General features: G+C 36.9%; 1 protein-coding gene across 1 annotated transcript in view; it reads right to left on the reverse strand.

Moving 5' to 3' along the window:
- The window catches only part of OCA2 (OCA2 melanosomal transmembrane protein), a 184,095-nt gene that overhangs the window by 44,468 nt on the left and 115,645 nt on the right, over positions 1-23,982 (reverse strand). Inside the window, exons 19-22 of the mRNA XM_064408163.1 lie at positions 23,201-23,328; positions 18,539-18,598; positions 17,887-17,991; positions 7,703-7,796 (exon numbers count right to left, since the gene is read on the reverse strand). Of these exons, the coding sequence (XP_064264233.1) occupies positions 7,703-7,796; positions 17,887-17,991; positions 18,539-18,598; positions 23,201-23,328 (387 nt within the window). The remainder of the gene's footprint in view (positions 1-7,702; positions 7,797-17,886; positions 17,992-18,538; positions 18,599-23,200; positions 23,329-23,982) is intronic.

Raw genomic sequence — 23,982 nt, forward strand, 5'->3', positions numbered from 1 at the left:
ATGAATAAAAATTAATAATCCAGATAATCAAACGTTGTCATCAATAAAGATAATCAAGGCCTGTTGAATAGTAGCAGTCCCTAAAAGGACATCAAGTCATAGGCATGCATGAACTCACTTAATATTTTTATTTGTGATAAAATGTAGTCTTGTAATACCAACATTTTATCTTGTGATAAAATTGTAATCTTTTTTTATCTTGTGATACCAACATTTACTGTTTTGGAAATATTTTGAATAGTATATTTCTACATAAATGCATAAACATGGACATTATAGGCAAAAAAATTAAAGAACATGAATGAAAATTTTGAGTTCAGAAATCAAAAAAGTTAATTGAACTGCATTCAACCCAATGCTTTTAATCAAGTGAAATTTACCACTTTTTCTCTACAAACCGCTACATTTACCATAACAGCACCACCAGCAGGACAGTTGTATAAGAATTACCCTAGTAAATCCTCATTGTTTCCTTTTTGCTATGAGAGGAAAAGGTGACATTTAAACCTGTCATTCTTCTACAAGAAGTGTGAAATACATAAGGTGAGTTGCTAAATATCCTGCATTTGTTACTTTAGTGACCTAAAGAAATTCACAAACTTCTATGAAATCCAGACATCTATAAAAAATACATAAAATCTGAGGTGACCATGAAAGCCACTTTTCTCCTCAGACTCAACCTACACAGTGCAAGTGTAAAAAATACTATTGTAATGATGGATAGTTCCAGCTGTCTGACACTCCATTCCCCTATGCCCTGAGATACATATTCAAGTAGCTTTCACTTAATGCTTTTAATACTGCACATATTTCATATTGTTAATGCTGCACATATTTCATCTCTGATTTTTAGATTCAAAGACTAAAACTATGTCTCAGTTTCACAGCTTTGCCACATGTCATGTTAATGGGGACCAAATATTGAAAAAATATTTAATATACAGAAACCTGGCATAAGAGTACATTATTCAGCTTTATCATAATATACTTTGAAGATAACTGTGCTAAATAGATCTATCAATATCTATATAAATAATATCTAGAGTATGATTATAACTTTCCTTAAGGTTATATAGAGTATCTGATTTGTCAATATAAATCAATATGAATATTGCAAGATTTTTTTCCTTCTCAAGGTGCAGAAGAGGGGGCATTGCCTGGAAAGTGTCTGCAGAGAAAGAACAGTAGATAATCCAGTATTATATTCTGCACTTAAGTGCTTTGAGTCCTGCTGTAGCTTCCCTGCCTTGTTCTGTCTGATATTCCAAGTGCTACCTTCTAACTGAATATACCTCTTCTGCTGACAGCTATTCAGAGTCTGTATTCTCATACTGCAGCAACTTACCTATACAGCATAATCATTTCCCTATTCCAGAGAATTCTGAAAACAGAAGTGGCTAAGGCTTCTGGAAAGAACCTTCTGTCATTTTTAATAAACAACTGCATAAAGCAAGTAAAGAAAATTAAAGGCATCTCCACATGTACTTCGTAGGAGCCCCAATGCCATGTCTGATCATTACCCTATCTCTAATTCACAGAACTTTATAGCTTGCAGTTATTTTACACTTATTGAAAACTATTAATAGAAGTATTTCAAAGTTATCATTAATGATAGCATTATAATCAAGTGATTTTGGTGTTTGGTATAAATTTATTTTCTAAATCAATATTACACATAGTTGTCATATTTTCAATTTAAAGTCTAAGACTTACCATCCAAACTATAAATTCTCATCAGTGCAGCTGAAACAGTATCCTTTACTCCATATACTTCGTATTTCACCCTTAATGGCATGCATCTATCTACAAGTGCATGTCTGCCAAGGTAATTTTTTTCAAGCTTAGAAAAATGTCCTTGCTGAAAAAAATTATACTAGTTTCAATATGGGGGTTATTTTCCATAATAACTCAGTATATTAAAAGCAAATTTGTCTCTGATAGTGCCTTCATACAGACAAAGATATGTCTGTCAAATGGACACACTTAGTTTTTCCTGGTTTTATATTTTAGGCCCAAAATTTTCTTCTGCATGTCTTCCATACCCCAGGGTGCAATCTTTGGCAATCTCAGATAATATCCTTTAGTTGCAGGGAGTCTGGAAACAAGCCTGGGTCTCACACCAGGGACTTTTCAGCACTGCTGGGCTTTAAAAACTTCACACTGGAAAAGCATGAAGATATCTCAGAGCTTGAATGTAATGAAAGGGCTAAGGAAAAGACCAACTGGATTTTTATAGAAGGTTAAAGATTCTGGCTCTTACAGAAAACAGCAAGAGGATAGTTTGGGCTCTCAGGTATTGAGTGAAAAGACTCTCTTGCTTATATCTAATGTTTTTCACAGTACAACAAAACCCAAAAACTTTCAGGTAACATCTGAATGACCTCATCATCAAAAACAAGGAAAGGGTACTCCTATGTAATTGACAACAGCCACTGTTGAATTAATTTCCATCACTGCAAACATCATAGAAACAATGCAAAATCCATTTAGAAAGCAAAATAGATATTAGTGGAAGACATATAAGAAGCATGCTTCTAGATATGTGCAATTTAAAGGTATAATGCTGCCAAAGACTGCCCTGAGGTCTTTAAATAAAAACTGTGAGGTGTTTCCTAAATTTCCCTATTTGATTTGGCTGCCTTTCAAGGTCAAGAGCAGCAACACCCTTTACTTTTTGAAAGATTGCTCTCATTCCTTACAATACCACCCTTTGATTTGGTTTGAGTTTTATATTGATAAAAAATATTTATCTGAATCTGGACTCTTTCCCATAAGACACAGAACTGAGCCCCAGGACTTCTTGTCATTGAAAGGCTCTTTTAGAACCAATAAGATCTTCCAATATTCATGTCCTGGTTAAAATCCAGCTCAGGTCTGGATATTGTCTCTATCAAAAAAATTTCTTACAGTTTCAATTGCACATTTTATACAATAAATTTCAAAACCAAAGCTGCTCCTCCTAAATAACAGTGTATTTTTACACCATGCATTCAATTTTCAGTAGACTTTTTTAATCTTTCAAATTGAAAAGCGTTATACAAATTTGATCCATTATAATTATAAAAGAACAGTAAAGTAGCTACAGTTTTTATAATATTAATTATAATATATTTATTACTTTTTTATGTTTTTCTGAAGGATATAACTTTTCCTCATATTGCATAGAAGGAGGGTTGGTTTATGAATACAAACAATATTTTTAGCTTTATAGCTTCAGTGTGTCTGAGGCTTTAAACCTAGTTTAGGATCTTATTGAGCAGAATCAGCAGGAATAATAAATCAGTGATACTCCACTGTGCAAGGTCCCATCTGCACCAGGGACCTAAGGAGGACTGCTGAGAGGCAGAATAGCTACAGCACAGGACTATTGAGAGAAATCCCACTGTTTAGCTACACTGTGGGATAGCTGTAATAGCTGTAATTAGCACAATGTCCTGTGGATAATGAATTTTATTCACACCTGGGTTTTGACCCTGTAAGGTTAGAAGAAAAGTGCCAGTAATCCTCTCTTCCTGCATCCTGTCTTGACATACAGCCTACAACTGAGTTGTGTGGCCAGAATAGCACAACTGAATGCATCCTAGAAACTGCCTATTTCTGCAGAATTGTAACAGTAATGACTTTCAGGTATTGTCCTTCAGAAAAATATACAGAGAAAGAAAATAGTGCAAAACTATACACTGTAAAAAATATCCCCTCTGGACCACATTAATAGTCACTGCAGCAGAGGTTTTGCACTTTTCTACGCTAGCAACTGAGATTTCAGAAGGTAGGAACTTTCAAAAATTAATTTGATATTTTTCTTTTTTTTTTTCAAAAGCATGCTGTTTATAAATCATGAAAAAAAAGAGAGAAAGATAAAAAGGCAAGTAAATGCCAGTTCTTTAAATGTCAAATGTATAAAACCCCCTCAAATAATATTTTAGCTATAACCTCTCAGCTCAGAAAATAGTCTAGTTCTACACAATTGAACAATCTTAACAGATGAATTTCTGACTGTACACTTACTCAGTTTAAATTGAATCCTTATTTTATGCTCTTTTAAAAGTCATGAGCCAAAATAAAAAGTGCAATTAAAGTTCCTCTTGTTCTGAAATTGCTGTAGCTAGCAACCTTCATTTGCTCTCCAGAATTTCAGCATTCCTCAGACACTGTTGGAAGGTCTACATAAAACTCAGTCTCCAGAGTGTTATAGTTCCATCAAGTACTAGAATACAAAACACTAATGAATGAAGCTTTAGTCAGAGCCCTCTCATGCTAAAATAATACCGATTCATCAGAACACCCCATAAGTTTCTTCCTTGTATACTTCCTTTAGTACTTTTATACTTCCTGTTTTCTTTCCTTTCATTGTTAGCATGTAATGGAAATACTGGCAGATCATGCTTAGAAAAAACTTAAAATGACCAACTCAATTTTTCCAGAGACTTAGTCAGCCTAACCACTAACTTCCAGGAAGATGTGAATTAATAGGGCTGTTCAGCATCCAGAAGATTTGACTAATCAGAATCCCCAAAAACCTGAATTCACTCCACCTGTCTTTGGGAATTCCTCTTAGTCACATGAAGGGCTCCAGTGTGCTTTGCAGAGATCGTCTGGCAATTCCAGCAGATGAATGAACACCTTGGTTGTATGACTATCTCCACCGCCAAATATGGAGGCTGGAGCAGCCAGACTCCTAACTTACTACTTAAGTTCTTAAAGTTACCTGGGACAAATACAGATCTAAATTTTCAGAACCAGATCCCCTGGGAAATTACCATGTTTATTTCTTAACTGTGTAAGATTGTTCTGAACTAAACAAGAAAATTTCTGCCAAAAAAAAAAAAAAAAAAACCACAGACCAACTATGAGCAATATCAAAAAAATTTGAAATCGTGACACTCTCACCAGGAACTCATCATGGTCATCACTGCCCTTGGCTTTCTTGATTAAGAGACAGAATTTTTCATCCCTTCTCACCTTCAGAGACACATTTCACAGAACAAGGAGCATCTATGTGATATTCCTTTACTGCTTTTGTCTGAGCACCAGGCTATGAAAGACAGAAATTTAGCAGCAGCAGCTCTCTTTTAGGAGACAATGACAACAACGTGACAGTTATACCATCAAAGGTCTTTTCATCTTATTTGAGACTGACTCCATCCTTCTTTCATTTCCAAGACAACAGCTAAAGCAATGAAGGAAAATTACTGCCTTTTCTCATCCTATCATCTTCCAAATATGTAGCTGCCTGTGCACTTTGTGGCAATAGGAATTAAGTAATAGAAACCAGTGGAAATTTTTTAGGAGAAAATGGATGCCATTTTCAAAGACAGTCACAAATGCTGATGCTCCCTTTACAGATACATTAGCAGTGTTTACTCTGAACTACAGAAATGTTATCAAATTACCAGAAATGAAGTTCTGCATTATGTAGTAAACAGCTAACTCTACAATATGTAGTTGTAATGTATTATTTCATAAGACTCTTCAATAAAATATCTTGTTTCTCAAGTTCCCTTGGTTGTATAAGCAGTGATAAGATCCAATCTTTTGCCCTAAGCACCAGGCAGTAATGATATCGTTGTCATCTACTCCTTCTGCAACTGCCTTAGCCTACCTTGAGGATTCCTTCACACACTTCAGGGATGATGGGAATTCTCTTATGGAAATAATCTTTAAGGACCATCAACAGTTCCTTTTTTAGGAAAGAAAAACCCCTTTTCCCCTACTTTTCAAGGCTGCATCTTTTAAAGCTAAAGCTAAAGCTTTCACACACTTCTTATTCTCCAACAATAAGCTCCTGTCCTGAAGGAAAATCAGAAGCATATTAAATTTCAGCCTAATGCTCCTTAGAAGATATTTGCCAGTATAACTCAGCATATACTCAGCTTAATCATAATGGAGAACAGTCAGGAAAGTTTAAGCTTTTCCTAATAATGATCTAACCTTTCATCCAAATATTTATATGGATCTGAACACCTTTCACCTAGCACCTTGTATGGATCTCTAATCTCTATCATTCAAATAATTTTCATGTTACTGTTTAAAATTTTAATTTTGTCTCATAATTCATACACACAGAAGTCTCTCAAAATCTATGCAGTCCTTCAGCAAATCAAATTAAAGGAATTTGGGTTAAGATGATAACTGATAGTTTAGGAAAATCTGGTAAAGGCTCCAAGGCTGGTAAAGCACATCCCACTCAGACTGTGTCAGCATAATCTGACTAACCTCATTCTCCTTATGCTTTCTTTTTTTTAAAATCTGAAAATATAATGAAAGGAGAGTATGTTCAATGATCAACCAATTCACAGAATCATAGTGTCATTTAGGTTGAAAAAGACCTCTAAGAAATCCGAGTTGTATAAAAAGGCGAAGAAGTAAACTATTTTTATGGCAAACATCTATATGAAGATGTGCTGATTATTCCAATCACTGGTTTTAAAGAGGAACAGATTAAAGTCACAATATAATGATGAGTAATGACAAGCACAAAGAGATATCCCTCAAATTAAAAACTGGTGCGAAATTGTCCTGCCTTTGCAACATGCTCTTAAAATTCAATCTGTAAATTACATCACTGTAATCATTGTAAGGTATTAAGGTCACTTGTACTAGCAATCACTTAGTTGAATAAACAAACCTGAACTTGTATTGCACGCAAAATTGGTTTTAGTTATCCCTGTGGAGTCACAGGAACTGTTTAGAGGGGCATGGACAGCAAGAAGGGGTGGATCCATAGTGGAACAACATGTTATTAATTGTAACTTTGTATAACTTAACTACCTAAATATTTAGGGATCAAAACAAAGCTAATACAATATAAGTAGCATTAAAATTCTAAGTAGTAAAAAAATAGTACTAACTTTATTTCTCATTTAAAACTTACACATTTTAAGGGCACTTAGTGGACTTGCTGTATGGAAACATTGTAATGTAACATCTTCAAAAGTCATTTTCCAAAATGTAAAAAAATCCTTGTAGTATTAATTTAAAAACTACTGGATTGCTATTCTCTTTTGTTCTTAGAAAAAAATAGAGACAAAATCCAGGGCCTACAGTATATACATGCTGCCTTTTCAATTAAAAAAAATTAAAAACAGTCACAAAAACATGTCCTTGTTTTGTGCTAATCTACTGACAATACACAAAATACCAGTTAACATCAAGATGGGCACTAGAAAAATGACTGTTAGATTCATTATTAAAGGTACATTTTCCCGCAGACTTCAAAAGTGTTTTCCTCTACAATGAGGTGTAATAAATAGGTCAGCAAATGGATACTGAAAAAATTTCTGTATCCAGAACCAGCCAGAAAACCTTCCAGTGACTTCAGCAGATTTTGAATCAAGCATTCAGATCTTAGCTATTATCCATTTTCTGCATCTTTTCAATGAACAATGATGGCTTTCTGTTCTGAAAGCCAAATGTATCTTTGTCTTTTCTCTCACAAAAGATCAGAACCCTATAAGCACCATCTGGACTGTTTCTGTGTATGTCTGTAGATTATGCAGATACAGACTTCAAACACAGACTGCAAAAATCCTATTGTAGCAGCAGCAACTGACGGGGATCTTCATCCAGGAGTGCTTTGAAGTCAAAGGAGTTGAATCAGGCTCTCCATATGCCTTGCACAGTAAAACGATTGAACCTATTGTGCCAGTTTATACATGCAACAATTGTTACCTTATGTCATCTTTCTAACATAAACTCTTACCTCCAAGGCACGCACCCATGGCCAATGAGAAGATTAATGGTTTCATAGGCAAGTTAACATCTGGGTCTTTACTCAGATTGAGAAGCACAGGAATCTGTTGTTCGAGAAGAAAAGAGAGAGAATCAGAAGACATAATCCAACCATCAGCACAACATAAGTTCATTAAAGGAAACCATTTAAACCACCAGTAAGTCCAAAGAGTAATTGGAGGGGAGGGAATTTTTTTGCTCTTTATGTTGTTGTTATCAATTAGTTTTTTTGCATCATATGCTTGATATTTGCTCACTTTTCCCCGCTGTCTGTGCTAGTCCCATAGCTGAGGAGAAGCTATTGACACTAAGCCAAGCCTGACACAAGTATTGCTAACAAAACTGAGGTTGTCTTCAGGTTTTGAGTGCCTTCCATGAGACCCTCCTAGGTCTACTGGGAACTGACACTGACTATAAATAAATTCCCCTTTCATTTCATGAAAGCTAAAAGACAGAGATGTATCTCCCCTTCTCACTGGAGATGATGGTAAAAGATGCCCAGACCTTCACGGTGAAGAGGCTGTAAATCTTGAGTCAGCAACCAAAAAATTACAAATCCTTTTTGTAATCAAAAATATCTGATATATTAGGGAAAAACTGAGAAAACTCCATTTGGCAGGCTTCTGAATTCATAAGCAGATCAGAGTTATTTTACTTCTTATTTCAACATTATATTTACCAGAGAATGTGGATTTAGTTGATTGGGAAATATTTGCAAATGGTTTAATGCCAGGCAACAACTAAGCACCATGTGGTGCTTAGCTCATACACCCCCATACCTCCTCTTAGAGGGAAAGAATAATCAGAAAAAAAAACCATTAAACCTTATGGGTTGAGATAAAAACAGTTTAATGGTTGTAAAAATGTTATAACAATAATTAATGATTATCATGATAGTAAGTATTGTTGTTGTTGTTGTTGTTGTTGTTGTTGTTATATTAATGAAAATGAGTGACAGAAAAAGGAGAACAGTGGAAGATAAATTAATTATGCATAATACAATTGGTCACTACCTGCTGACTGCTGCCCAGCACATCCCATCCCCAGAAGCAATTGGTGACTACTGGACAATTCCCTACTGAGTGTGTCATTCTGTGGTATGGAATATCCCTTTGGCCAGTTTGTGTCAGCTCTCCTCACCCATCCAGTTTCTCATGCTCCTGCTCCCTGGCACAGCATGGGAAAATGAACAGTTCTTGACTGGGGATAAGCAGTACTTAGCAAAAAACAGAACATCAGTGTGTTATCAAGATTATTCTTATAGTAAATCCAAAGCACAGCACTGTAGCAGCTATTACTAAGAAATTAATTCCATGCCAGTCAAAATCAGAACAGACAGTTTTATGGATTTCATTTAATTGCTTTAGCAAATAAAATAAAATTTTAAAAAATAAAAAGAAAAAAGAAAAACTTGAAAAGTGAAATAAGATTGGTAGGAAGGCATAATAGACTTCATTAGGCAGTTGGTATAGAGCCAAAAAATACAGCAGGCAGGCTTTCTAGCCAGATCTAGCACCAGCTCTCAGCCAGTAACATTCTTCAAAGCTAAACAACTTCACTTTAGTTCAGAAAAATGGTTTGACTTCAACATAATTCTGTGACCACTTGGTTTGAAAAAATGGTGTGATCAGTACCTGCAGAGAGAAAGCTATTGGGAAGGGGAGAGGTGACAAAGTATCATTCTCCTGTTTTTAACATGTTCAGAGGTTTATGGGGAAAAAAGGGGAAGAGGAAGAATAAAAAAATGTGGAACAGAAAAGACATGAAGTAGGAAGAGATTTGAGAAAACAACTGATATATCTTGAAATTAATGCTTTCTCAGAGTCTAGGAGTTTTGGTAGTGAATAGTTATGACTTTTAATCTTCCAATTTGTCATTTTAATGTATTTCACAGTTCTCCCTCAAGGGGTATGATGTCTTCTGCTTCCAGAAAAATGCTTTCACTTTGACAGCTGAGTGATGCTCACCTTTATTGACTGCATGTGTTCTTTTGGTATGGAGCAATATATAGGCTTAATGAAGAATTACAACCCTTTCCCCATTCCTCCCAGCAGTGGTGCTACTCATCCCTCTTAAACCCTCTTATCGATTATCTTAGATAAGCTAATTCCTAAACAATTATTCTTGAATTTTACATTGCCTGAAGATGTCTATTTCTATTTTAAGGCCTAAAGAAGGCTCAGCATGCTTAACATCTCTGGTTTTTTGCATGAAACAGTAAATAAAGATATAATTTCTCATCACAAATTTTATTCCTTTCAAACTATCACAGCTAGAACATGATATGCAATACAGAATTAAGTTACATTTATTTAAAAACATTTAATTACATTTATTTAAAAACAATTCAGTGTCTCAATATTCCTTATTGTTGAGATCAGTCCTAAAGCTGTTGCCAGACACCTCCTGAATGCAGAGCACTTAATGCCCCATACCCCACCAGTGCACAAGATATGCAGAGAGGAGACCAGAGGAGGGGCACTGGTACTGCTCTATCAGTGAGCATCTCCTCCGGGGATGAGCAGCAGACTCACAAAGAGTAAAACCCTATTGCTGCTTTCCAAAGACAGCACTTGAACAAGTAACCACACACACCCTCATTGTGCAAGAAGAGTAACTTAAGCAAGTTACCAGGTCCTATAGCTGTACAGTGCAGTACAATTCAACAGGTCAAAAGTGGCCCAAAAAAACTGGTTAATATTCAAGGACCACCTCCTCCAAGCTCAGCAGCACACCCTGACAAAGAAAAAAATCAGGCAAAAATGTCAGGAGGCCTACATGGAACTCCTGGACAAACTCATACACATTAAAAAAGAATCTTACAGAGGGTGGAAGCAAGGACAGGTATCCTGGGAGTAATAGAGAGAGATTGTACAAGCAGCCAGTGATCAGGTTAGGAAAGCTAAAGCTCTGATAGAGATAAATCTGGTCAGGGACATCAAGTGCAAAAAGAAAAGCTGCTATAGGTACCTCAGTGATGAAAGGTATACTAGGGAAAATGTGGAGCAAGGAAATAGGACACCTGGTTATCCAGGACATGTGGAAATGGCTGAGGTACTCAATAATTTTTCTGTCTTGGTCTTCACCAGCAAGTGTTCCAGCCACACTCTTCAAATCATAGAAGGCAAAGGTAGGGACTGGGGGAATGAAAAACTACCTGCTGTAGGAAAAGATTAGGTCTGAGACCATTCTAAGGAATGGTGCCCAAGTCCATGGGACCCAATGAGATATATCTGCAGGTCCTGAGGGAATCAGCTGAGGAAGTGACTACGCCACAATGCATCATATTTGGGAAGTCATGGCAGTCTAGTGAAGTTCCCACTGATTGGAAAAGGGGAAACATAACCCTCTTTTTTTAAAAGAGAAAAGGAAAGACCTGGAGAACTACAGGCCAAGCAGTCTCACCTCGGTACCTGGCAAGGTCATGTGGCAAATCCGCCTGGAAAGGATGCTAAGGCAAATGGAAAACAAGGAAGTGGGTGATGACATCCAGTATGGCTTCACTAAGCGCAAATGCTGCCTGGCAAATTTGATAGCTTTGGCCCAAATTGGAGAGGCATGGATCTGATGGACAGACCATCTGGTGGATAAGAAATTGGCTGGATGGTCATACTTAAAGAGTTGTGGTCAATGGCTCAATGTCCAAGGGGAGCCCATTGACAATGTCATTCCTCGGGAGTTGATATTGGGATTGGTGCCATTTAACATTTTTGTTAATGTACTGGCAGAGTGTTCAAGACCACGTTACACAGGGCTTTGAACAATGTGGTCTAGTGGAAGGTGTCCCTTCCCATGGCAGAAGGGTTGGAACTGGATTATCTTTAAGATCTTCCAACCTAAAGCATTCCATGCTCATACTATATTGTCTGATTTGTCTATTTGTGCATGTCTATGAAACAGCAATTCATGCTGTTATTTTAGGGACTCATTGCTGCTCTACACCATGGGACTCCACTACACACATTTCGCTAAGAACTGCCTGTGGCAAAGATGTCTTCTGTGAAATCTGCAGAGAATACGAGAATTCGCATTAATAGAAAACAAACTATTTGTACCTTCCTAAACTGTTGATGATTCCTCTGTCTCTGCAGACAGCTACAGCCTAGTCTGACACTTTTATCAAGCAGTGAAATGCAGGACATCATAGATAATTCTGGAAGAGCAGAGGGCAAGGAAATTCCAAAAATAAAGCTGGCATTAAGAACATGAAATACATGTGAAACATTCAGCACTGCAAGAGAAAACATCCAGTAGTGTTAGAGACAATAAACAGTGGGTCAAAAATTATTTACTTTCTAAGACCTGTCAGAGACTAAGTCACCTTGTCAGCCAGATGATTCACAGAAATTGTTTGTTGCTCTGTATTGAGGAAATAGTATTTAAAGTCAGCTAAAACAAGGATTTACTGTGGCTGTCTTTTTACTTCCGGCATTAAAAGAAAAATACAAAGAGATGGCTTCAGCATATATAGCTGATAAAACATGCAAATTAAACTAAAGAGCATACTGACAATAACATCATGTCACTTAAAATTCTATCAGCAGAAATTCATGGCTATTCAAACATGACAATACTAGGAAAATCCAGGGCTTGAAAATTAGGAAGTCTGCCTGTCAAAGAATGTCATTGTGAGTTTAGCCTGTTGATAAAGGGAAAGAAATATCAGGGGTTTAATAGAATGTCACATAGGGCATCAATAGAGCATCAATACCTTTATTCTGCAGACAAAGAAAGCTGGATATGCAACATGAAAAAAACCCTTGCCATTCAAAAATTAAAATGTGAGAAATGTAATAGCCAAGCTCCTGGTTTATGAATTTTTACAAGAGAATATTATCTTGGTGTTTCTTAAGCAGTTCCCAGGTATAACTATATGTACTGGATTTTCAGCTGGCAACACAGCCTTTTACATACAGTCAGAGTTCACAGAGTTTCCCACAGAGTATTTCTCAAACTCAAAATCTGGGAGCCTTAAACTGTAAAAGTAATATCCGCTGAATGCTCAGGAGTCCATGGGGCCTAATGGGAATCATCCCAGAGTACTGAAGAAGCCAGCAGAGGTTATGGCAGAACCCTTCTTGGTCAAGGTCAAGGTCTTGGGAACCTGAGAAGGTCCCTGTTGGCTGGCAGCTTGTTAATGTTATTCCAGTTTAGAGAAAGAGCATGAAAAAAGACCCAGAGACACACAGACCTGTTAGCCTAATCTCAGATTGTGGAAAAAATATAGAAAAGATTATACTGGGTACTGTTGAGAAGCATTTAAAGAGCATACAACACAATCATCAGGCACAGCCAACAGGGGCTCACATTGGGACAGTCCTGTTTAATTAATTTTATATCCTTCTATGATAAAATCACTCTCCTCAAGGATGAAGGGAAGGTAGCGAATGTAGTTTTTCTGGATCCTAGGAAGGCTTTTGATACTGTTCCTCACAGCATGGACAAGCTGTCCAGCTGTGGGATGAGCAGGCTCACAGTGCACTGGGTGAACACCTGGCTGAAGGGCAGAGCCCAGAGGGATGCAGCAGGTGGAGTTGCAGCTGACTGATGACCAGGAACCAGAGATGTTCCTCAGGGTTCTAGGGCCAGTTCTGTTTGAAATATTTATCTGAATATTTAACAATCTGAAAGCAGGAGTTGAATGTGCCATTAGCAAGTTTACTGATGATACTGTGCTGGGAGGTGCAGTTGACTCTCTTGAGGGACTACACGAAAGTCCTTGAGCATGTCCAGGGGAGTGCAACAAAGCTGGTGACAGGGCAGGAAGGTGTGTCCTGTGATGAGCAGCTGAGTTGGTCCAGTTTGGAGAGAAGAGGGCTCAGGGGATGATTTCATTACTTTTTACATCTTTCTGAGGAGGGGAAGGAGAGATGGATGTGCTGAGCTCCTCTGGGATACAGTGACAAAATATGGGGCAATGGCTCAGAGCTGCATCATGGCACATTCAGATTGGATATTAGGAAGCATTTCTTCAGTGAGAGGGTGGTCAAACACTGGAAAAACATTCCTAGAGAGGTGCTTAGTGCCCTAAACCTGTCAGGGTTTCAGAGTCATTTGGAAAATACCCTTAATAACAGGCTTTAATTTTTGTTCAGTCCTGATTTGCTCAGGCAGTTGTATTGGATGATTGCTGTAGGTCTCTTCCAAGTGAAATAGTCTATTCTATAATTCTACAATACTTTTTTACAGTATTTCTTTTACTTGGTGACAAGAAATGATTGATTGTCCTATCACTTGCAGATAGCTACCACAGTTACCAGGCATGCTTTTGCAAAAAAATGCAATAAACATTCACTCACGCAGACATATATTTAATTAAGGAGCTGGATTTTCACTTTTCAATTCAGAGTGAAGAGGAAAGTCCTAGAATTACAGTTCATTGGACAATTCTCAACCCCCCCCCATCTTGTTTTGGAGCAGTTCATTGTCTTTGCATACAGGACAAATTATTTGAAATAAGCAATTAGAAGACATTTTGAAAATTGTTTTGCCTTCATGCTGATCCAATGCTCTATTTTAATTTTTAAAAAAACCCAGAATTTTGGCAAGACAGAAACAATAAAATTACTCAACCTATGATGAGCTAAGTGCACTCAGAAACTCATTCCATTGTTTCTTGTAGGCAATTATCTTTCTACAGCATCCTCTATAGCAAAAATATCTGCTGTGTTTTGCCCTCTTCACAGAGTTTTCAGTTTAGCAACTTCCATATGGTACTGACATTTTTGATTTTGGGTTACACCAGATTTATCCTTCTCTAGAACAGAGCAGAATTTGACCAACAAAAATGTTTCACTGAAAAGATATTTTCAGGGCAAGGCACTTCAAGTAATACACTAATCTGATTTTTGTAATTTCAGAATATTTTAGAAGAGAGAAATTTTCTCCATGTTGCTGAAGGCTCCTGAAAATCATCACTATGTTCACTCTGATTAAACACAGGAATATTTTTCACTCTGAATTATACCCATCTTAAAATAACCAAACATATTTATGTTTTGTTCTTAAGACTGCAGATAATGTGTTGTGTGTTAGGATAAGGAATAATCCTAATTTGCCTACATAGATACACAGAGTCTCTTGAAAATGCCTAGTGTTTCTTCTAGAAAATCCTTTTCTTTACTAGTTTTCACTACTTCAAGTCATAAAATAGTTTATTTCCTAGAATTCTGTGTAATGCTAGCTCAGATATATTCTAATTCCCTTTTCAAAATATCAATCTACAGTTTCCATTTTTCACATCCTCTTAAGGTAAATTAACTGACTGTTAAGTTGTCTATAAATTTTAATATTGTCAAATCTGAAACTTTACATGAAGCAATCAAATTTAACCAAACACAGATAAAGTGAAACTTTCAGTCTCAAGATCCATTAATTAGTCATTCATATTTTTTCTATACACAGAGCAAATCATTATGAATCTGATTATCTCTCTAATACAAAAACAGAGACTGAAAGGAAATTTTGGACAACCGTGCATCAACTTGATTTTTTAAAGGAAACACAACATCACAGTTACAGAGCTATTTGCAGGTTTTTCTGTTTTGATTCCCTTCAGCTATACACCTAAGTCAACACTCAGGCTCTAATGGAATTGTCTATTTCTTCCATTTCTCTGCATCAAAACACTACACATAAAAGAAAATTGAAAGAGTTCACATCTACAGTGCCTCCAGCCCACTGGGGCAGTCACCTTCCATAGAAGACTGTCCCCTCCTCAATCCGTGCCTGAGTTACTACACTGGCTGTTCAGCCCTTCTCCTCTCCCTGCTCCAAGTCTGGACAACATGCAGCGCATATAGTTTTAGGGGATGAGTGGAAGACCTTAGCCAACAGCACTGGGGACATCTCATGTATGAACTGATGCCTGTCATGAAGCTTCCCACCCCTGAAGGAACAACACAGTGTAGCTTTCCAGATGCCATCCCAGGAGTTTTTTCCACAGTCATCTGAGGGCTCACAATCAAAAGAACTGGCAAGACAGCCTCATTCCTGAAACATGGGACAAAAATCATGGTATGCTTGTCTTTCTAATGCAGAACTGACACTAATTGCATCCTTGCCTGTGAGGTGCCACCAGGCCTTTCATCATCTCTGTATGATATTTAAGGAATTCACGTACAAGCCAAACAAACCATGAGACTGGTTTCCCTTAACTCCTTACGGTCAGTGCAGTGCAGGCAGAGGTCTGTGATGACATCCTCCAAACACTTTTGTCAGTCACAGTACACAGCTGATATCTTTGAAACTACCCATATTTTTTTTGTATCTGAAGGAACTCCATGGATTCCACATCCCAAGCCAGTACCCGGTCCATCAAAGCTATAACTAATGAAAAATGTAAGAGATTGACCTATTGTCATGGCATCAGTTCACCAATGAAGGAGACTTATGGACAGCTGGAGGGATTCACCAAATCTGTCTTTCATTATGATGAGTACAGGCTCATTTGTGGAGCTGGAACCTTTTCCAGGAAAGGACAAGATCATTCATGGCTACGTCACAGCAGGTGCCCCATACTCCTATATCACTAGGGAATGCCAAACCAAACTCATATAGAAGTTCCTGATAAGTGAAAAGTCATTCTACAAAAGAGTTGGGTTCAATATATTTTATTCTCCTCATCAGAAGTTCATAACTTTGGTGCATATACTGAAAAATAGCCTTCCAAAATGAAATACTGCTTGTTTTAAGAGTATGAACATAGTACTCAAGAATCAAAAAGAATTTTAAATGAAAGTTTAAAGATCTTGGGACTTAGTTACTTAAGAACATTCTGTATTTTCTGATGCAGAATGATAAAGACTAAAAGGCAAACCTATTCACTGAAATAGATGAATCTCACCTCCAGTTTGCCAAAGAGCACATTAACATCTTAACACCTCAGCTAATGACTGCTTTTACATAGGTGAGAATATGCATACATTTTTCTTCTTGTCTCTTCTCTCTGCCTATTAAAACAAAATTAAAATATGGTAGCAGTCTCTTATGTTCATCCCAGAACAAAATGAGAAAAATATAAATTTGACATAGCTTAAAATGCTAGCAAGCTTAAAATGTTGACAATCCCTTCCTGTCAATCTGTATTTGCCACCCTCAAAGATACAAAAGAAATGGTTCTCAGGCATCCCAAAGGATTCTTGCACTTCAGTCCCATTGCCCAAAACATATTCATTTCATGGTACTGTTTGGTGCTACTCCAAGCCAATTTTTATAGACTAGCTGGGTATGAGGCAGAAGTCTTCTAAGTGAAGATTTCTGCATTACTGCTTAACAGTCCTCAAGCATTTGCTGGGAGGTGACTCATCCCAAAACAATCTTTCCTTTCATGCCTATTGCTTGCAGTCTCTTGTGGTTAAATCAATATCATTTCACAGGAAACACCACGGTAATCAAAGAAAAATACCATACTAATATATATTTATAGAGTAGTTACAAATCTAACCAATTTGTCATATGCCCTGCCAGAAGTGTCTTAATCCTTGGCACAGGTGAAGAGTGGACGTGACCATCCAATAATGGACCAAAAATTGTGAAGAAAAGATATGCTGAGAAAGGGCTGTAACAATGAAACATTAGTATGGTATAATAACTGAATTATCACACTTTAAACAGAGAACTTGATTGAATAAACCTACCTGAGCATGCCATAATTTGTTATAATTTGATACTTTTCTGATATTAAAGCTCAGGCTGCTGACAAGCATTTGTTATGCTTAACATAATTTGGTGTTCTTTAAACTAATTACAAAAGTAAGGTAGCAATAAAAGGTTTGGGTGTTAAAAAAGCATTAGCACAACTACTCAGCACATAGAGGAAAAATATTGATAGCAGTGGATGGATAGTGACATCTTTTCTTTCCATAAAAAAAAAAATTCTATTTTTCAATTATGTATGTGGATATGAGGAGAAAATGCAAAAATGCAGCCAAAACAGTGCCTCTGGTCCCACAACTACCTGCAGCTGCTGGTGTCAATGGATGCCTTAACAGCATGAGTTAGTTTCTAATACTGATTCAATCTCACAGGATAAAGTAAGCTACAGTACAGCAGAGGTCAAAAAAACCCAAAAAACCAAACAGTAAATTGTAATCAGTAAGCTCAGCTCCCTTGCCAGCACATGGAGGAGGACGTGCACTGCTGCACAGAGCTTACCATTGTAGCTGTGAAAGGGATGTTGTCAATCACAGAGGAGGCCAAAGCAGACACCCAGAGCACTAAAATAATGGCCACTGCCAAGCGCTGATCCTCAGGAACCACCTGGAATTGAGAGAGAGAAAATTAGAACTTTGAGATCAGTGTTGTTCTGTGTGTCCCCCACGGCATAATTGCACATTTTTTACAGTTTTAATTTATCGACAGTTATTATTCCTTTAGGCTCTGAGAGAGGAAAGGCATCTTAGATAAAATAGCCTAACATTTAGTAACACAATTACAGTCCTTCTTCCAAGAAAACAAGGACAAATAGAAGTACAAAGATTGATATTTCTAATACTCAGATTTCACACAAAAAATACACTGTGCAACTGTGAATTTTGACCTTTAGCTGTTTATACTCTTTTCATCTTTGCATATTTGGAGTTTTATACTATAGAAGAAACTTCACTGTTGCATTTATGGCTATATTTATTCTGGCTGTGGACATATTCAATATCACCCTTGCCAAAATATGACATGCTTTCTTGATATTGCTGATACAGGATTGCAATAATTACCATGAAATTAAAAATAAAATTATTCTTTATTGTTCTAGTGGAGTAAAACTATTTTTCTTGTCTGTTAAAAATTATAAACATTTTAAACATACCTTTATTAACAAAGCTGTCTGCTCTCCTATATAGTCTATTAAGTGCAGATGAGCCAAAGCCTTGGGTAAAAAAAAAAAGGACATTGATATCAACTAATGAAGTGCATGACATACTTTTTCTCACTGGATGTAAGAAAAGGCAACAATTTATTCCCATTTACAGGATATTTATATTCAACTCATGTAGCTTGTACAGAATTAATTTTAGGCAAGAAAAGATGCAGCAAAAACTTGGTGTCTGTATTTTCAGAAGCGAGTAAATGTTGTACTGAAATGACTTGTAGAATTACTCAAGAGCATGGGACACAGGATCAGAGAATGGCTGAAATGTGGAGATTGCATTATTCAGTGGATACACATCTTCTGAAAATCTGAACACAATTGATTTTAAACCAACTTCCCCAAACCCACAATACAGATAGAAGTATATAATGTGTTTCAAAGGACGAGATCAGGCATCTCATGCTCAGTCTCAGAAGAAACAGGAAAACAAATTATGTTTCTATTATATGGCTATCTCTGACCCATTCAAAAAGAGGCCCCAAAACCTACAACAAAAACTATCAAAACCAGTATCCACCTGCTAAAATCACAACAGAGATCTTGGGTGAATGGAAATTGGCACAGAGGCAGCAGCATCTGAAAGGCAGGAAATCCATCTCTCCAAAGCCCAAGTTAGGCATGTGAACTAAGGAAATGAACCCTGTAAGCACTGGACCCCAGGACAGCCCAGATCAGAGTGCACTATTCTCCCTGTGAGAGCCATTCCCAGTTGTTCAGGATATTTAGACAGCATCAGCACCACAGATGAAAAGGTATAAGAAGACTTCAGCCTGGTGGTGCTAACTCTGATCTCTCCTTGGGCACATAGAACACAGACTGAGTATTCACACCCAAGGACAGTGACCTATTCCCCAGATCCACAAGGTAAAAAGGTGATTTTAAACCAACTTTTCTAAACCTGTGAGTGCTAGCCTTTAATTCACTTTGTTTTTGTTTTCTTTTCCTGTAGGCATGAAGAATAAAGTACTATTTTCAAGTTTAATAAGGTATATCTATTTGATGACTTCTCAGTTTCTCAGGAGAGAAAATCACATCATTTTTGGTTTAGCCTAGACTATGCTGGTTGGCTTGCTTATATTTTTGCTGTCAAGAAAAAGAATCAGTCAGCTGCAATACCTCCCTTACTGACATCAGTCCCTCACAGAGCTGCAGGAGTCAGTATTCACAGAACACAGCTCTGTATAATGCCCCCGCCTGGCAGTCAGACAGAGCCCTTCAGAGACTGCAGTGGGGAAAAAAAGCATTCAACTCGCATGCTGTCAAATTCCATGACAGATGCAGACAAAGATCCCAACAGGCATTGTGGTGTGGCACCGGACACTGATTTGTCAGTGACTAAGGTGCTTTCGTTCAGACTGCCAATTCCTGTACACACAGCTCAACTGAACATCAGCAGAATAACAGTAATGTGGGTATCAACAAATCACAGTAAATTTGGCCCAGAAATATTATTTTTTTAACAATACATTGAACAAGAAAAGATTTATCTACAATTAAAGATACAGCTTGCAGAAAACAAGCAGCAAAATACAGGAACGTATCACTTACACTTTAAAAAAAAGAACATTTTTTCATTATTTTGGCTTCCAAGGAGAATGTTACCTAAGAAAAAATTCTTGTCGTTGATTTTAAGTTACCATTTTTCTAAGCTATCTGTGTTGCTTTATCAACTCAAAGATTATGACAGTGAATTTTAAATGTATGTAAAAGCAATATTCTTAATGAACAGCAATAATTTTTGTATCATTGCTGTGTTCAGCTTCAAAATAAACTTCTAAACAGATAGTTGCCAGCAATTAGAGCCCAGATTTACATTCAATTAATATTACTACCTTATTAATTATCTACTAACAGAATGTATTACTTTCCACTAACACTCTAAATTCATTCTGGAACTGAGAAAAAGAGATGTTCAGGACACACACATCACTCCTGCAAAAGAGTCTGCAGGTAGCCCATCTCGTTAGAGATGGCAACAATTTTAATCACGTAAATAATTTTAGGATGTCTCTATGATCTCCAGGCCAATCTCCTGCAAGCACCTAAGTGCAAGTCAGCAATTAGCACCCTGCCATTGTCCTCCTCTGCATGTAAACTGCACAGAGGGTCTCCTGGATATTCCTGTGTCTTCTAAGAGGAGTAAGCATTATTGCACTAATTGGTGTCTTCAGGCACACTAGTTCCTGTGGGGCAGTTCACAACAGAGCTGTTCTGCAGAAAGAAATCATGTGCCATTTTAAAACAAAGTCTAATTTATGCATAAAAATTTTCATTAATCCTCTTGTGGACACTATGTTGTGATGACTCTTGTAAATAAACTCTGCCTGAAGAAATTAAGGTAACATGCCAATTTCTACTATAAAAATGAACAAAGAACTGTAATTCTGAGAGGCATAGGGACTTATTTTACAGAGACAGAAAAAGCAGAAAAATCTTTATAGCATGTAACAGCCACTTGTGGATAAAGACTAAAAAGACAGTTGTAAAGATTAACTACCCAGGGAACACAACAGAATACAACAGAGCTCCAAAAGATTTCCATGTTTTTCATTGTAAAAGATGCGCCAGACTGGACTGATGGTCCCCCAAAGGCAGAACCTTCAGGAGTTCCCCTGTGGTTCAGGAACTTAAATCACATTTTCCAAAATATCTGGAACACAAATCACATTTTCCAAAACTACTTGCAGCCTAAGTCCCACACAGGTTTTTAAATGTGCCTTTTAATAGGAAAGAGAACATTTACAGCAGCAGGAAACAGCTCCAGACTGGGAACTATCCAAGCTGAAGGATCACTAAGGGTGAGCAATATGAGCTGGCAATTTTTGGATGCCCTAGACTATGGAAAGATTTCTTATACTTCAATGTATATCTTTTATATCTTTGTTTTGACCAGTCTCTTCTTGACACTGGTAACCTAAAGGAAAGAAAAATAACTTGGAAAGGACTGTCACCTACTAATCCAATAGATTAGGATAAAAATTAGCAGTGATGATGTACACAGAACATTTTCTCATTCATTTTGGGGAAGAATTTAATGTCTTATCTTTTTTTTTTTTTCATTATCTGGACAAGTTTCTTCCATGACCTTAAACTGCTGTTATTCTAGAAAGCCAGGAAAAATATTATTTCATTACCAAACTATTCACTAGTGACATGAGAAACCGAAAAAGGAAGTTCAGTGAATTATAATAGTTGTATCCAAACTCTGGCAGAAAATGGCAAATAACTTCCTGTGTATTTTACTGTGGTAATTTTGCAGTCACACAGCACTCAAATCACAACCGGTCAATCCAAGTTCAAACAATAAATACATCAGGGAACACAACTAATAAACTGTTATAACAGCAGTAGACAAAATAAACATGGCTTCAGCATTGATTGTCTATAAGGCCTAGAAATTCAAGGTTATATGGGACCTCGTAAAATGGAGAACTAAAAACTTCCTGTTCTAATGAGCATACAATAAATCAATATTTCCTGATTAACTTTAGACTTAGTAGATCGCAGAAAACTTCATAATGATAATCAGAGTTTCCACTCATCTTCTTGGAGGTTACAAGATTTTGACTTCCACTTTGGCATTAATTAGAGTCAGTTGGATTGGTTCTTTTTTCTATTTGCTTCAAATGTTGTCCCTGTTACTGCTGTTGATTTTTTTAATAGATTCCAATTTCCAGATTTTTGGGGTCTTTGCAATTATTGGGAGGGAAGAACGGAGAAGAGAGGCTATAAGAGCAAATTAGTTATCACAGACTTTTTCCAGGCTTCTCAGTCAGGCAATTCACTACCCATGGCAGTGTCAGTGGTCACTTGGGTACTGTCAGTCATGTTTCTACAACATTATCACATCATTTAAACGTAACAATTAACAACTGATAAACAGTCAATATTCTAGAAGCCTAATTAAACAGTTAATGTGATTATCCACACAAAAAGAAGTCAAAATATTTGGGGTAAGAATAAATCCTCTGAAGCTATACAAAAGCATCAAATTGGGAATAAAACACTGATAAACATGGATGTTGTCAAACAGAGAAGCACACAGAAAATACACAGCAAGATATCCAGGCATTTCAAGAGCTGAATATTTTTAAAATTAGCATTGCAAACTGAAATTCAGTGTTATTTTCCTTTCAAATCACACTCCCATGAAATATCTTAGGCCATTTGGTAGCCAGCATGTAGCAGACAGCAGTAGAAACATTTTTCAACTCTAGTTTAATCTTGTTCTATTATTTTTCCTATCATTTGTATAAATAATTGTAAACAAACACATAAATACACATAAAATATCTGCACACATAGACCAACAATAAACTTAGAAACTGAAATTTAAATTATAGAAAAATGATTGTGTCAGATACATTCAACAAAAGCAGAATATGGAAAGAGAATGAGACCAAGTTTATAAAGAAAATTTAAATATGAAAGTGGTCCAACTAACTTTCATTCTCTGCTATTCCTCCCTGTATTATCATAACTACATTTGATCAACAATATTCCAGTGGGATTGAACCAGCAGGAGGCCTCTCTCTAGGAACATAATTCACATTTGAAATCTTTTTCAATTCTTCAGGCTTTAGAATCAGAGAATATTACCTCCATGAGCACAAACAATGCTGCAAAGAAAAGGAGGGTTGCCCACTCAACTCTGTTCAATATCATCTCAAAATCATGGATGTCTGCTAGCACTAGCAGCCAAAGGGCTCCCAACATGGCAATCCAGCCTGCATGAGAAAAAAAGAGAACAATGTTTTACACTTCACAGACTTGTTACGTGCTACCAACATGTAAGTTTCAGTATTGTGATTTTCAAAGATTTTTGTCATATTTTTGCTTTGACTGTAGCAAGGAAAAGTTCACAGATATCACAGGATGAATGCTCTCTGCTTTCAAATTAAAATAAAATCTAAAATTAAAAAAACAATGCAAGTAAGATAAAGGCGGGTTACCCCAATAGTTAATGGGTTTGGATCACAGAGGAACCTTTAGGTATTTAGGAATAGCGAAGGATTCTGCAGCTCCTGAAAGGCTGGGTGCATCCCCTAGACCTTGAAGACTTGGTGGCTGCCTGCTCTAGAAGATAGCCAGGAAGGGAAACTCTCCTTAGAAAAGAAGAGAGATCTAGAGCAAAAGAAGCTTTCTTCAGATGTGATCCTTCTGTACATCCAGAAGTATTTTAAGACACACATTTATGTAACTGAGAGAAAATGCAAATCAAATGCACAATTAGCCAGAAAATGCACATAGCAAATTTCCTGTCCAAGCAAGGCTCACTTTCCCTCTGCACAGTTAAAGTTCTTTCTAGAGCTGCTTGATCCCTCTGGAACATTTATCTTATACCTCACAGAGTTCCCAAAGCAGAAGAAAAAGAGAACTGT

Source organism: Passer domesticus, chromosome 2, assembly GCF_036417665.1.
Source record: "Passer domesticus isolate bPasDom1 chromosome 2, bPasDom1.hap1, whole genome shotgun sequence".
Taxonomy (NCBI): domain Eukaryota; kingdom Metazoa; phylum Chordata; class Aves; order Passeriformes; family Passeridae; genus Passer; species Passer domesticus.